Source organism: Dipodomys ordii, unplaced genomic scaffold, assembly GCF_000151885.1.
Source record: "Dipodomys ordii isolate 6190 unplaced genomic scaffold, Dord_2.0 Scaffold97, whole genome shotgun sequence".
Taxonomy (NCBI): Eukaryota; Metazoa; Chordata; class Mammalia; order Rodentia; family Heteromyidae; genus Dipodomys; species Dipodomys ordii.
The window spans coordinates 3,757,749-3,774,935 of NW_012267313.1; the positions used below are offsets into that span (position 1 = coordinate 3,757,749).

Consider the following 17,187-nt stretch of genomic DNA (forward strand, 5'->3'; position numbering starts at 1 on the left):
TGGACTTTTCTGACCAGACTGCCTTTGAATTGTCATACTCAGATCTCAGCCTCCTGAGGAGCTAGGATTACAGTCATGAGCCACAAGTGCCCAGCAAGTCTCTAAATGGATTGTGTTTGTTGCTTCAACCAATGACCTCAAGAGTAGTGAGCCACATGGCTCATTTCACAGACTCACACACATTCCCATCTACCCCTCAGTTTCCTCAGGTAGATAAGTGCTGCTGAGAAAGGAAAGATCATGCAAATCAAAATCTCCATTAGATTTCTGAGCCTTCAAGATTCAACAACTGATAACTAAAGGGTCATCAAAGCAGCCCATGCATCCTGATTAAACGAATGCAATCTGAGATAATTATGGGTAAATTGTCTGATTTTCTTACAAACACTAAAGGGAGAAAAAGAATTGTGTGAGAATCAGGGTGAATGAAACTAGACCAGGAAAATGTATGTGATTGTTAGTGATATATAGCTTCATATGCTGTTGCTTCTGCTTCATCGTTTCATAAAAGAAACAGATGCCTCCAGTGATAAAGTAACTTGTCACACTCACTCAGGGCAATGCTCCTGCTGGATCCTCAAGCTACATGATGTCCAGTCATTTGGAAGATGAGGGTATATGTGAGCGACCAACCCAAAATGTCAAAGCTACCAGAAAATTGTTATTCTTTTTTTTTTTGGGTCCAGTCATGGGGTCTGAACTCTAGGCCTGGGCGCTGTCCCTCAGCTCTTCAGCTCAAGGCTAGTGCTCTACCACTTGAGCCACAGTGCCACTTCCGGCTTTTGTCTTTTTGTTTATGTGGTGCTGAGGAATCGAACCCAGGGCCTCTGGCAGGCAAGGCAAGTGCTCTACCACTGAGCCACCTTCCCAGCCCCAAAATTGTTATTCTTAACAGTCCCCAATTGGTTCTTCCTACTATAATTAATAGACAGGACTTATTAGTATTTAAGAATATTCTCATTTGTACCAAATAATTAATATGCTGTAGTTATTCAAAAACATTTTGTCTTATTAGGTAAATTGAGTGTGCTTTACAACCTGGTTCAAGTTATTAATTTATCCAGTCAAGCATATCTTAATAACATGACCATCCGATTATGTATAGCAAGCATACTAAGCATTTTATAAAAATATTATCCTGCATGATCTACAATCTCTTGTCATTCACTCTGTAATCCCTGGCAGGGAGTGTCTCCAACAGCAGTCACCAACAATGCTTCAGGAACAATCACAACTTAAGATCTGTTGACTCTTATCCAATGTAAAGCTTTGCCTCTCTGCAGTGTTTTTGGAACTAATTCAACTCTTGATCCAAGATAATACAGATTCTTCAACTTTCACTTCCTTCCTTATAATAGCATTTTTAAAAAAATCCTCTTCAGTGGCCACCTTCTTAAATATTTGCATTTCTCCCAAAGATCTATCTTTGCCTTTTTACTTTTTTACTGCACATATCCACCTTAAGTAATTTTTGTTTTTTTTAATCTTTGTGGTCTCAATGACAATCTCTAGACTAATCCTAAAGGCTCACCTCTAGACCTGCTGTGCTTTCTGAACTTTATGCCCATGAGACAATGTTCAAGAACTGACCTATTCCAAGTCTGTTTCTTTGGTTTGGTGCTCTATCTTGATGATAAAGTTATCCATGCTAAATTCAGTGAGTCCTTTTATATTCTATCTTCTACTCTTTTCACATCAAATCCACATCAACATCTTTATATCAACATCTTTATATCCTAAACTTCTACCCATCTCAACTGGGTATTATCTATAGTTTAGGATTATTTTAAAAGTCCTATCTAAATATTTTTAAAATAGCAGTAATCCAAGTTTACTGGTATTACCAACACAAGTAGTTCACCACTTTGCTATAGATCCTTCTCAGTTTTTCTATATTCCATGGAGAAATAGGGGATAATGGGCAATAATTTATGGACTTAAAGACCATGTAGCTAGTCTGAATTCCAGCCCCATTTCCTTTCTAGAGAACTCTGATTGCTGATCCCCATGTTACTTATCTGAAAAATCAAGACTATATACACCAACTAGACTCCCACAAATATAATCCACAATGTTTAATATCATGCCTGACCTCTGGTAGGCATTCAAAAAAGCATAGTTATTATCCCTCACACATATCACGTTTCACTGATAGCTTGTTTTTCTCACAGAGAAACATATAAATATCTTTAAAGGTCCATCAAGGTACATTTTTTTGTCCGGTTGTGAGACTTGAACTCTGGGCCTGGGCTCTGTCCCTCAGCTCTTCAGCTCAAGGTGAGCACCCTACCACTTGAGCCAAGGCATCACTTCCAGCTTTTTCTGCTTATGTGGTGCTGAGGAATCAAAACCAGGGCCTCATGCATGCAAGTCAAGCACTCTACCACTGAGCCACCTTCCCAGCCCCTACATTTCACTATATAAACATGCCTTAACATATTTACTCAGCTACCTCTATTCTTCTGGACTATTTCTAACTTAAGCCAGTATAAAAGAGAATGGCAATCGAGAATAAGAAACAGTCCAATAAGAAACAGTTTTCAGGCCTTTGCCATATGCCATAGAGTGTTTTCTGAATGAAATCTACCAGTTTATATGTTCTCATCAAAATACTCCAGAATCACCTCCCAAACCTCCTACCCCTCCAATCTTCCTTTCACCTACCATGACAGTGGTTACCTTAGAGTGTAAATACCATCTTGTAACGCCTGAGACCACAATCTTTCATTTCCCGGTGGTATGCAGAATCAAAACCTCCCTCTCCACTGAGTCCCAATCACACTTCCCATTGGCCTTAATCATGTGTCCTCTCTGGACAGTCAGTATGACCTGATTTTCCCTCCAAACATCTTAAGACATCCTCATGTAGACATACAATAGACATCACAACGGGGTCCAAAATAGAAATCATGATCTCTCCTATCAGTTGCATCTTTCCAATTTTTTTAGACAAAAACAAGACAAAATTTTTCACTTCTTTCTTTTAAACTCATATCACATCCAACAAGAAACCCCAATGAGTTTCACTGCAAATAAATATTCAGAATGCAACAACTTCTCCACTTTCGATGATGGCACCTTTGTCAGAGCCATCATTATTTTTCACCTTGGTTATAAAAACCTCCTAAATCGATTCTCTATTCCCATCTTGACTGCCCTATGGTTGCTTGGAATTACAAGAGTTTGAGGGATTATTTTTTAACATGTTATAGATCCTTCTTGCTTTGCTCAAAACCCTGCAATGACTTCACTCTGGGTAAATCCAGATTCCTAATGATGTTCTCCAAGGCCCTGTGTGACCTGGTCCACTTGCCTTCTGACCACACTTCCTACTTCAGCCCCCTACTGCCTCCAGTCCACTCACTTACACTGCTGAGCCCTGCTCCTGTCCAACTACACCAATCAAGTTCTGCTCTAGGCTTTTGTAAAACTCTTCCCACCGAAGTGTTGCTGTGGCTCAAGCTCGCCATGAACTGAAGAGTTCAAGGACAGTGCCCAGGCCCAGAATTCAAACCCCACAACCACCACCACCAACACTAACAACAACAACAACAAAGCCAGGCCCCTGTAGCTCACGCCTATAATCCCAGCTACTCAGGAGGCTGAGATCTGAAGATCGTGGTTCAAAGCCAGACTGGACAGGAAAGTCCATGAGACTTTTTTTTTTTTTTTGCTTGAGCCACAGCGCCACTTCCGGTTTTCTAGTGGTTTATTGGACATGAGTCTCATGGACTTTCCTGCCCTGGCTGACATTGAACTGCAATCCTTAGATCTCAGCCTCCTAAGCAGCTAGGATTATAGGTGTGAGCTACCGGCACCCAGCTCCATGAGACTCTTATCTCCAACTAGCCACAAGAAAACCGGAAGTGGCACTGTGGCTCAAGTGGTAGAGTGCTAGCCTTGAGCTTAAGAGCTGAGGGACAGCACTCAGGCCCAGAGTTCAGGCCCTGTGACTGACAAAAAATAATAGTAATAATAATAATAAAAATAATAAAAACTCTTCCCACTGCCTGGAAAAAACCTCCAAGAGGCACATACTCCACCTCTGTAGAGTACTCAACAGTGCTTCTCAAACTACTGCAAGAGGATTCTTCCTTTTCTGTTTTTTCACATTTTTAAAGTATCACATACTAACATACCATATAGTATATATTTAGTGTATATTATAATATATACTCTGTGTGTGTATGTGTGTGTGTGTGTGTGTGTGTGTGTGTGAGAGAGAGAGAGAGAGAGAGAGAGAGAGATGGGACTTGAACTCAAGGTATTGTCCCAGGCTTTTTTGCTCAAGTTTAGTACTCTACCACTTTGAGCCACAACTCCACTTCTGGTTTTCTGGTACTTAATTGGAGATAAGAATCTCATGGACTTTCCTGCCAGAGGTTGACTTTGAACCAAGATCCTCAGATCTTAGCCTCCTGAGTAGCAAGGATTGCAAGTGTGACCACCCAGCCTGTAATATATTTTCAATAATAGAGTTTAAGCTCCATGGCAGTGGTGGTCTTTACCTATTTTGTTCAATAGTAAGTGTTAAGAACAGTATCTAGTACACAGGAGATACACATCAAGTAATTTTTATAATTAATCAAATTTCACAAAAAAGAAAACCAAAAGTCAGGAAGGTGACATTACAGCTAATCTGTGAAAAAAGCAAACCTGTGTTTTAAATTAGAGGCTTTAAAATGGTAATGTAAATAAATGATATAGAGATAATTCTCAGTTCAACTCATATGTAATTTGTTCAAAGTTCAAACTAAAAACAAAACAAAACAAAAATATCCACTTCAACTTAATGCTCCTTTTCTGTAAATGGTAAAATTTTTAAACATCCCATTTCCAGAAACTAATCTTTCAATTTGTGAGGGATTTATTAGTACAAAGGTAGAACACAAATATTTTCTTAAATAGATATGACACCTATATCTTAGCATCTCAGAGACTTATAACATGACAAGAGTATGATTTGAGGTCAAAAGTCAATATGAATAAGCAGGGTTGGAAAATGGAAGGTATCATCATCTTTATAATGGGGTTAGATAACAAAGTATTACAAACAATAATGATATTTTGAAAATTCTGTCCTTATAACATCAAATATGTTTTCTCCAATAAAGACTTATAATTTACCTGTGTTATATTTTATATGTTTTTGTTTTATTTTGGGCAATGGTAAGGTTTAAACCAAGGAATCTGAGGCTTGAATTTCTTGCTATGGCCGATGCTCTATCACTTAAGCCGTACTTCCAGCCTAAGTTTTTGCTAGTTATTTGGAAATAGAGTTTCATGGACTTTTCTACCCAGGATGGCTTTTAACTGGGATTCATCAGATCACAGTCTCCTCAATGGATAGCATTACAGGTGTGAGCCACCAGCACCCAACTTCATATACTTCTTTTATTTAAGGAAACTGAAAATTGATTTAAAAACTTCACAATACCAATAAAGTGTTCCTTTTCAAAGAGAGCTATACACTTCGGGGGGGGGGGGGAAGTACAGCACTAACTGGCTCTCCATGTCTGTGAAAAGCAGAAAAATCAGACAAAGGCTGACAACTGCTTTCTCCCATTATTCCACAAGATGTCAGCCTGTAACCGAGCAACCTCAGCAGTGTGGCGAGGGTGCATTCGCTTAAGTAGAACAATAGAAACCCTTTCATTTCTTCATCTTATGTGAGAACTTTGATAGCGTAATTCACAATTATATCTCTGTGCACATTTCAATCGGGCCAAATCAGTTCTTACTATAATCTTCAGATATTCTATAAATGCTGATGAATAGATATTTCTTCTTGACAGGTTTAAATTTTCTTCTTTTACAACATCACTCTAAAAATTCTTCTGGTTAAACTGAGAATGTTCTGGTACTTATTGAGATCTAGGAATGACCCTCAGCTAATAAAACCATTAGCTGGGCTAGATCTCCCCAAGAGGACAGGTGAGTGGTTCATGTGAGGATTTTTCACTCAGTGTAAGATTAGACAGTAAGCACAGACTGTGTGCATTTGCACACACATGTGCATAGATATATGCATGTGTGTATGCACAAATGTGCTTGTGCATATATACATGTGTGTGAGAATGTGCACTGTGTATAGTTCAGTAGGTCATTCTTGTTACAACCTTTTGGTTCCCATTAACAAGCTACATGCTAAGTTACCAACACCTGATCTAGCATTAACCTGTCCATTAGTGGTAGAGGTGCAGTTATTGTTATTGATGTCTTTAACTTACAGATCGTACAGAACCACAAGATATGATAGAAAGCTTCATTATTGACACAAGACTGAAAGGACAATGGATACATATCTTCAAGACTTACATCATTTGTACTCTTATCTGGTTTTTCATGTTTTTCTCGGTCATAAGCCATTTTCTTTAGCAATTTCTTCATGGCTTTCCTTTCCTTTCTCTGGTTTTCAGTGTTTTGCTTCCTTACTTGGTTTACAATAAACTTGGGAATCTATGAAGAAAAGAAATTAAGTTTAAGGATTCATAAAAGGACATGGTATCATTTTAATCTACCTAAATCATTCTCTTTATTTCAAGAAGAATAAAGGTTCTATGATAAGACTATGTCATTTTAACACATACCTTTCATTGTTAAAAAATAAAATTTTAAAAAAGCATCATGGTACTATTCATGTAGAAGATGTAAACTCATTTAGAAGATGTAATTGAGTGCCTATTGTGTAAGGTTTCAAAAGGGGTTTTGTGAAATTCAAGGATATAGTGGCCTCTTCCAATATCTTATATATAAAGATTGGAGACTCTCTGAAAGACCAACCATAAAGGCCCTATCTCATAGCCTGTCTCTTTAGCAGCCACTTTTCCACAGTCCAACAGCTAACAAACAGTCCTCTGATCACCAGCTCAACTCAGCTGTCAGAAGATAAAGAAAAACTCACCAACCAACAAGAGCTAAAGGTTATCCACAATTCTCCAGGAAAGATGTATCCTTGGAAATCACAATAACAACAAGATATTTAAGTCGAGAACTGGCAGCTACTCAAGAGGCTGAAATGACAATTTGAAACCAGCCCTAGACACTAAAGGCTATGAGACTCCTATTTACAATTAATTAGCAAAATGACAGAAGTGGAGCTAAGTCTCAAGTGGTAGAGGACCAGCCATTAGCAAAAAAAAAAAAAAAATAGCAAAAATAGCACAATAGCTGTGACTCATGCTTGTAATCCTAGCTACTCAGGAAGCTGAGATCTTTGGATCTTGATTCAAAGGCAGCCCAGAAAAGATTCTTTGAGACTCCTATCTCCAATTAACCACTTAAAAACTGGAAGTGGAACTGTGGCTCAAAGTGGTAGAGTACTAGCCTTGAGCAAATGAGCTCAGAGACAGAACCCAGTCCCTAAATTCAAGACCCATGAGCAACAAAAACCAAGTTATTAATTATAACCAGGAAATAATTGTCATGAAGAAGACTAATTAAAAGCTTTAGTAATTATTATATGTATTTTTAGTATTGGCAATTACCTATTTCAGTTGCCTTTACAAAGAACCTAAAAAAAAAAGACTTCAGATTCTAGGTATCATAACTTTATCTTTTTTAAGAAATTAGTAACTGGAGGAGGGTTCCCTAAGAGATATAAGTATTTGCTATTATACTTTTGCTTGGCTAGAGATGTAGCTTCATAGTGGAGCACATACATTCGGTCCTAGGTTTAATCCCCACCATTGGGGGAAAAAAATCCTCTGCATAATTTTACATGGAATTTTTTTGTTCACTTTTTGTAAATGCCTATGCTTGTCTCTATAAATCTTACAAATTTCACTGGAAGATGAGATGTTAATCAAAGAAGCCTCTCATTCATTACTATTTTCTGATTATTTGTCAAAACTTAAGCTCAAAAATAAGGGTAAAGTGGAAACCTATGTTCAAGAGAGAAAAGTGTATATATTTCTGTAGATAAGAAGATCTTTGGCCAGGCATAGGTGGTTTATGCTTATGATCCTAGCTACTCAGGAGTCTAAGATCTAAGATTCTTGGTTCTAGCCAGACAGGGAGAAAAGTCTGTGAGACTCTTAATCTCCAATTAACTACAAAAAAGCCAGAAGTGGGGCTGAAGGTAAAGTGGTAGGGTTCTAGCTTTGAGCAAAAAAAAGCTCAGGGACATCACCGAGGCCCTGTGTTTAAGCTCTAGGACCAGCATGCAGGCATGTATGCATACGCATACACACACACACACACATACACACACACAGATATACACAAAGTCTATAAACAACAACTGTAAATGATCTAAAGCAAAGACAGCATAACTTTGATAACGACATTAGGCTTGAATACTGAGAAGGAGAAAAATGGGCAGAAGTAACTAAATAAGGAATACTTCTTATACTTTTCTTTTACATTATTTCACCATGTTAAAATAGGAATCCACAAGGCCCCCTCCTTACCTATGTGCTAAAATACCTTTAATATTTCCAATGTAATTTTACAAAGGTGATAACAAAAATGTGATGTTTTTAACAGCATGAAAAGAAAAAGCTCATTACTTTTTATACCAGCTTAATAAAATGATGTTTAAACCCACTAAATATAATTATGCTGGGAAATTATACGGTCTCTAATTCAAGTATATATATATATACACACACACACACACACACACACACACACGAGTACTTACTGTCCACAGAAGTTTCTGGTACTTAATAAGTAAGAGCATGATGTTTGCTGTCCCAGCTGCCTTCGCTAATTCTTGCTGCTCACTGGTCTTCAAACCCAGCTGACACATGAAAAGATTCGGAGCCATGACCATTGCAACATTCAGGACAGTCATTTTATTTTCCCCTTTATTATCTATGACTCTTTGGAGAAATTCAAGCAGGGCCTAAAACAGAAATGACACCATATATGGAGATGAGAGGTTAATAAAAAAATATCAAAGGTAAGATTTTTATTGATTGACAAAGGAAGCATGCAGAACCACAGTTAGCTAACCATGTCCAACAAACCTTATCATCCAAGCTTCTGCATTTGGTCCAACACTCTAGATGCTATTCAGGACCATGGCCCTGGGCAATGTGGCAGAGTGGGTACCCTCTGAATGAGAGGGAAAAAGGATGAATGGAGAAGTAAATTTCCTAACCCCACAGAAGCCAGGAACAGTGACAAGTGGTTTTATGTACCATCCATGTGTTTCTGTAAATGCTGAAATGTCGACAAGTTTTTTTTTGTTTGTATTTCTAAGGCAATATCTTTGAATAGGCTCACTCATCTTTCACAGTATGACAGTCAATCGCTGGTAATGTGGAACCTAAACAGAATGAAGATAGTAATAGGAAGGGAAACACTGACACACACCAAAGAATTGTGAGGTTTTCTTTGTTGTTTTGTTAATCTGTTTGTTTTTGTCAGTCCTGCAAGGCTTAAACTCAGCATCTCAGAAGTTGTGCTCAAGGCTAGCTACAGCTCCACTTTTTTGAAGGTTAATTGACTATAAGGATCTCCTGGACTTTGCTACCCAGGTTGGCTTTAAACCATGATCCTCAGATTTCAGCCTCCTAGGATCTCACAGGCATGAGGCCCAAGGAGGGTTCCTCCCACCCTGGCCCCCAACAAACAATGGAAGGAAGGAATGCAAGGGAGCTTTCCACCAGAACAGGCTGGGCTATGAGTATCTTGATGTTCCCCACTTCCTCCTGCCATGTAGACACTATCCTCTGAGTTAACTCTGCAAAGCCACTAGAAGTCTGGGTCTCCCTTGTCTGACTTCTGATGAGGCTTAAAGCTTCAAGTTCCTTTGCTATTTCACTTCATTTTGACTAGGTGTTTAATGTTCTGTATGAGTAAGGCAGTACCAGTGTGTAAGATACATTTTAGCTATCATCTTACTTAACCCTTTCTGGGGTCAGATGTTGTAATCACTCCCATTTTGTAGATAAGGAAACTATGTTTTAGGGAATATGAAGTAATTCACTGGCGGTCCCTCAACTAAAAACTAATGGTAACAAAGGAATTTAATCACAGAGAAGAATTGTTGGATGTGGTTAGGATTCTGAACTCACTACAAAATAAATCAAAGGATCAGGCTTTCTTATTTGTCGCAGAATCCACATCTGAAAAATCCAAATGTGCTACACTAAAGATGGAAAACAAAATTAAGTTAATTAAATTTTTTAAAAATTTTCACAAGATTTAAGGGGTTAAGATCCTCTACATGCTAGCAAGTTGATTTTGCCTGAAATGTAGCTGCCTTGCAGAAATTAGAAACAGACTAGACCTAATGTAGATACCTAACAATAAGATTTATGTATCTAACTTGTGATACAGTGCTTAGAAAGTAAAATTGTAATCCAAGGATAATGTTGTATTGAAACAATACAGTTCTTCAACGAAGACCAAAGATTAATTGAAGTTTGGGAAAACATATTTAATTTTTGTTCCACAAAGACTAGAATAGTTGTTCAGGGACCAGCGTCTCTCTTTCTTCATGAGCATAAATTATAGTGCATATGCTGTAAGATATTCAAAATGTTACTATAAGAATACTAGAGAGAGAGGGAGGAGAGAGAGACAAAGGGAAAAAAAGAGGTGAATGAGAAAGATATGAGATTAATAAAATGTTGCCCTAGACCATGCTAGGAAAACGATAGTATTTTTGTCTAAACAGTAAGAACTTCACATTTTCAATAAGTTACATATATATGCATATATATATATGTATATATATATAATGATAAACCTACTTTTACAGGAAGCATTCCCTAACCTCGGTGTGCTTGTTCAGTTACTCATTACTTTACTCCTAATCTTAAGTAAGTCTTATATCTCTACTTTTTAGGAATTGTTTATTTGTTTGCTTATAAAACAAGAATATTTGAGGAACAATTGTACATGATCCAGGGAAGCTGAATATCAACATTCATTCCTTTCGCTTAACTCTTCAAGAAATTTTCATGAGATATAAAAGAAAAAAAATTTGAGATATAACAACTAGTGGGTTTTTTTTTTCCCCTTGACATGAAATTTCTTTCCATGAGACTTAATTTTAAATAAAAGAAACACAGAGGGTTAAAGAGGCAAGGGGCCCAGCCTACATTTATCTAAAAGTAAATTTAAAGTAGTGACAAAATTTAAGGTCAATATTCTTTCTACATCATATATTGAATGTTCCCTTTTTTTCTTTTTCATTAAGATTTTTTAAATTAGCACACATCAGTGATATAACTGGGGTTTCACTGTGACATTGCCCACCATACCATATCTCTCTCTCCTACTCTCAGAATTTCAACTAGTTTCATGTTCTATTTTCATATATGCATATAAAGTACTTCAAATATTCATTTACCCTCTCCATTCACCCTCCTCAAGAATAAAACACTGGTATCATATTTTTTAGTGTATATTAATTACACCAAGGAGTTTCACCATGGAATTTTGTGTGTATATATGTTATATCTTAATCAGAATAATTTCCTCTATTGACACTCTCCCCATCCCCTATTGAATAGCTTTCAGTGACATTCATAGGCCTTCTTCATACACAGACATAATAGATTTCAACATTATCCGTCGTCTATCATTCTCCCCCTGACCCCTGTAGGTACAATGATATGTGTATGCATGTTTGTGTACATTTATGCATGATTGCATGTGTTTAAAATCTATACACTACAAATGAGTGAAAGCATGCCATAGTTGGCTGGTTGAACTTGGCCGACCTTAACATGATAATCTTTTATAAAAATTTATTATTGAGTCCTTTATCATCTCTCTATAAATGTTTCTGTTTTATATCTTGCATTTATGAGACCAGGTCTCATCTCCCCATGTTTCACAAACGAGCTTCTAACTTACCACCCTCTTGCCTCCATTTTTGAATGTTGTGGTTATGCATGTACACTTTGATGCATAGCTTAAACTATTGCTAATAAGAAAAAGACATGTAAAACAATGTATGTTAGTTATCAGAGCCTCTGATAGTACATACAAAAAATGGTACTAAATTATTTGAATATTGGAGTAAATCATTTCAAAATAATGCTGCAAATCAGAAGCTCAAGCCTTTAGAGAAAGAACTAGAATTTAATTGATCTGTCTTTAGGTGAATAAACATTTCGAACTACCATGATAATTTATTTTAAATCCATCACTTAGTGTTACCTGTACTGTAACAATGTTAGGTAAGAGAGAGCTACATTTTACAATTTTATTTATCACCTTCTTAATAACATGTTTTTATTAAATATCATTTAGAAAATATGGGGGGAAAGAAAGTAGAAAACACTAAAGAGTAACCCACATGTCCATGAACCAATGAACCATAATAAGCCACCTTGTTAGAAGAAATATTATAATGAAGATTTTAAAACAGCCTAGTAATATTAACAACACAGTCAGCCTAATAAATAAATGAACAAAGAGTACAAGAGTATCCCTCACCAGCTGTACTTTGTTATTTTATTTTATTTTATTTTGTCGGACGTGAGGCTTAAACTCTGGGCCTGGGCACTGTCCCTCAGCTCTTCAGCTCAAGGCTAGTGCTCTACTGCTTGAGCCACAGCACCTCTTCCAGTTTTCTGGTAGTTAATTGGTGATAAGAGTCTCAAGGACTTTCCTGTCTAGACTGGCTTTGAACCATGACCCTCAGATCTCAGCCTCCTGAGTAGATAGGATTACAGGCGTGAGCCACCAGCAACTAGCTACCAGCTGTGCTTTAAAATAGGTCTTTCCATTTTAGACTTCTCTTAATGTTTGCAAACTAAACATCACATTGCTTTTGCCATAAATAGTGAAAACATTAGTGTGCTTTGTTCTAAGGATAGTTAACGTGAATGAACTGTCTGACCTTCAGTGTGTCTCTGTTCACGTCGGGCAGGAGGATGATAAGGAGGTTCAGAGCCTGGAGTTGCTGCTTCTTGGAGGAAAGATCTGCAGATAGATTAGAAAAGCTGAACTCTTTACAGAACATTTTACTTTTATTTTCCATTTTTCATGAAAAGTGACTTAGTGTAAACATGACAGTGAAATGTAAGACACAAGGACTGAGCAGCAAGGCTTGTTGAGACTGTTAGTTGGAGATTGGTGGAAGCAGCTGCTAGAAGCTTCCTCTCTCTCAGAATGCTCACTTCCAACTGAGATCATATGATGAGCAGCCTTATGTTTGCCGACATGCAGCAGTGCTCCGGAAAGCATTTCAACTTCAGTGTGATGATTCCCCCATGAAAAGTACCAGAAGATTGGACCTTTGATGACATGGTCTGAGGGTACAGCTTTAACTGTGAAGTTTGTTTCTTTTCATGGAGAGTGAACAAAATTACAAAGAAAGAGTCCATTGATGCCAACAGGAATGTGAACACTATGTGAACACAGGCCTGGAACACAATCCATGTTCAGTAAATGTTGGTGGAATGAATTAGAAACCAAATAGCAATGAAAAGGTCTAAAAGGTCCATTATTATCAGCTGCAGTCTCATTTTCAGAGTTTCTTATTCCCTTTAAGTAATACTAATGGACATTTAAAATCATGTCTGCATTTCTTTGTAATGATACACTTGGCTCAGAAGTGGGAAGTGTATGTAAAACAATGCACTTTATCCATTAAATGTGTGGTATATATGCATACACACATATGTACGTGTGTGTGTGTGTGTGTGTGTGTGTGTGTGCGCGCGCACGGGCACATGTGTGCATGCATGCTAGTACTGGGGCTTGAACTCAGGGCCTGTGTGCTGTCCCTTAACATTTTCATTCAGGGCTAGCACTCTGCCACTTGAGCCATAGATCCATTTCTGGCTTCTCGGTGATTCATTAGATAAAGAAGTCTTACAAACTCTCCTGCCCAGGCTGCACTTCGAAACATGATCCTCTTATTTCAGCTTCCTGCATAGCTAACATTATAAACTTGAACCATAGGTGACTGACCCATCAAGAACATTTTAAACAGAACATATATTCTCCTATTTAAGAAAAAAATATGTTTAAAAACTACGCAGTATTTTTCGTGTCTCTCATGAATTTTGAGCAAAAGAGTTACAATATGAGATAAACCAGGAAATCATCTCAATATTTCAGTCCTTAGAACAGCCTGGAGTACAGTGACTAGCAAGGGAGATCAGTGTGATTACTGATAGTAATCTCAAGGGTCCTAGTTTGGAAGCAAAAGATATATCTTTACAGACATGGCATCGGTTCTTTCATGATAGCTTCTAGAAATAAATGGGATATTGTGCTAGGATATAAACCTTTTAAGCGCTCTATTTCTTGGAAAAGAAATCAAGATCTATTATATAGACCTGAATTATATAGACCTGATGTGGCAGCAAAACGCCTTGCCCAACAACACACTTGCACACAACTATTTCAGGTTCTTGTTTTTCAGTACATGCTCATAGCCTCTACTACATCTCCTTGTGCCTTTTTGATAACTGTTAATCCACAGCATCTCCAGTAAATGTTGCTTTTTAACACTTGGCAAGAAAAACATGATCAGAGATGTGATGTGACTCATCCCATTATGAGAAAAATACAAAGTTCTAACTCCAAAATACATTGAACTGCTTAAATGCCAGGCAATTAATCTCTACCTGAAGAGAACATTCAGTGATTGATTCCAACAATGTATACTTATGAAAGCAAGGGAAACAACACTTGGAGAGGAAACAACCCTTGGTATCCATGAGTCAACATGTCTATCCAAATGCATCTCCCCTACCCTGTAATGTCAAATGTCATTGAGACAATTATGGATGGCACCAGCACAGGGAATGCTGTAAGACGGATGGCACTTACTCTGCACAGCCTGAAAGGCCTTGAGGTATTCTACGCTGAGCAGGGGCTGGGGTAGCTCCCGAATGAAGAGCTTCAACAGACTGGCTGCATCGTGCTGCTTGACATTCTCCCAATTAAAAGTCCCTTCATAGAACTTTGCTTCTAGTTCTTGGCAAAGATTCTAAACAATACAAAGAAAGAGGAAGGGGAGGGAAAAAAAAAACAGTTATCAGTACGTACATTTTTGGCTTTGCTGAATGTGATATGGTTTCCACTTTACAAGAATTTTACTGTGTAAAGATAACAACAACAAAAAAAAAACCCAAAGTCAATTCTTCTGTGACGTGGAAAACTGGCAGTCCCTCAACCCCAGTGGTACTAAACCAAGGAGAAATTGTCCTGAAGGGCGAATTCTTTTCAATTCATTCAACAAATCTTAATTAGTTGAGATTTAATTAAAAGATTGCTCAAAATAGTTTTCCTGCATGGTAGTGGTACTTCACACCTGTAATTTTAGCTACTCTGGAAGCTGAGATCTGAGGGCAGGAAAGCTAGGCTGGGCAGGAAAGTCCAAGAGACTCATGTTCCTAATTAACCAGCAGAATGCCAGGAGTGGAGTTAAGGCTTGAGTGGTAAAGCACCAGCCTTAAGCATTTAAAAACCAACAACCAAAACAACAACGTAGGGACAATGCCCAGACCCTGACACACACAAAAATAGTTTTTCCAATTGGGGGAGCTTATCTAGATAAATGCAGTTCCTCATTCTATCAAAATACATCACACACAAAAGGAAAACTACCATTTGGGCCAGAGTATGGCTCCACTTTCTAGCTAGCTTAATATCCAGGGTTTAAAGCCCATGTCTTCCCACAAAAAAAAAAAAATACACCAAATCAACAAATGATATGTAAAAGTATACTACAAAACAAAATGCACAAGCAATCTTTGGGTCTAAAACAGAAATGATCTCTGAGTAGGGACCGCTAAGAAATGGAAATCAACTCCTATAGCAAATGAGAGATATTTAATGCATGGTCATGGTACTGCCAGCTCAAGACAAGAGTACCTTGCTCAGTTACCTCAATAGTTTGACAAAATATGCCAACTAAACTATTACAAATAAATCAATTTGCTATCATAATTACTATTTCCTGTATACTTTTTGTTTACTGTGTCGTAAATCCTAGCAAGTAAGAAATCCTCACGTTTCCATTACTTCTTTTTACTCTTTGGAACCATTTTCACAAAAGATGTGTGTGTGTGTGTGTGTGTGTGTGTGTGCGTGTGTGTGTGTGTGTGTGTGCGTGTGTGTGTGTGATTTTTCTTGTTTTTTTTTTTCTTTTTCTTTTTGGTATGGCCCTGGGGATAGAACACAAGGTGTCACACATGCCAGGAAAGGATTCCAGAGTGAAGCTACATTCTCAGCTCTTGTTTTTCTTATCACATTTTCTTTTTCCCAACCGAAGTCCAACTCTAATTATTTCTTATAATTGGTGAGATACATGCAGGCATCCCTAGAAACGGAATGTGGTAGAAAGAGATGGGAGCAGAGAGGGAGACTGAGAGCAAAGGAAAGAAAAGATGGGCTAAGAGACAAAGAAATATAGGAGAAAAGTGAAGAGAGAAAGAATGAGGGAGGAAAGGAAAGGCAGCAAAGGGAGATGGATGTGCAGAAAAGGGAGGGAAGAGAAGAGTACAGAAAAAAATTGAAGGGATAAGCAAGAAAACAGCCAAAATTTTGCTCATTTAACTTATTTACGATGGACCAGCTGGTACATTCTCTAGTCTATGACAACAGGGTGTGTTGAACAGTTGACCTGCTGAATCCATTAATTGGCCTTCTTAGAAACTACGTTCATTTGTCCTTCTGCCAACGCTCCTGGCTTATAGTTAAATCCTCATTATATTGGCCATTTTGTACTACAGAAAACATATTTTTGACTCCTGTGAGTTGGTCATCCCACTCCACTAAGGATGGCCTGATTGCTTTAAACAGTCAGCTGAAAAACACTATTCCTGCTGACATTAATGACAGGAGCCAAGTTCACTGCTCCTGAAGAATTATGCTTTTGGAAGAGAACCACCTTCTGGACAGGAATGATCTCAGAATAAAATACAATGTCTAGGACTGGTGGTGAGCCTGCCTTAGTTGCTGGTTATAAAATGAGACAATAGCAAATTGTCAAAATCACAAACACCCCTTACCAAACACACAAATACCCCCAGACAGCTTTGGAGACCTCAATGCCTCAGCCACCAAACCCAGGGAGTACCAAGCTTGAATCTGAGAGTGGGGTATATCAGGCTACAGAAACTACGAAAATGAGGTCATTGTATGTAGCATAACGTAGGCTGATGCTAGTGGTTCTAAAATGCCAGCAGTGGGATGCATGCACAGTAATTCCAGAGCTGGGGTGCCCACAGCGCTAGTAGTCACAGAGGTACAACCACTGAA

General features: G+C 37.9%; 1 protein-coding gene across 3 annotated transcripts in view; it reads right to left on the reverse strand.

Annotated features, from left to right (window-relative positions):
- The window catches only part of Arhgap18 (Rho GTPase activating protein 18), a 137,241-nt gene that overhangs the window by 12,035 nt on the left and 108,019 nt on the right, over positions 1-17,187 (reverse strand). For all 3 annotated transcript variants that reach the window (XM_013026879.1, XM_013026880.1, XM_013026881.1), the window contains exons 9-12: positions 14,752-14,911; positions 12,809-12,891; positions 8,645-8,848; positions 6,319-6,459 (exon numbers count right to left, since the gene is read on the reverse strand). In XM_013026879.1, coding sequence (XP_012882333.1) covers positions 6,319-6,459; positions 8,645-8,848; positions 12,809-12,891; positions 14,752-14,911 — 588 coding nt within the window. The remainder of the gene's footprint in view (positions 1-6,318; positions 6,460-8,644; positions 8,849-12,808; positions 12,892-14,751; positions 14,912-17,187) is intronic.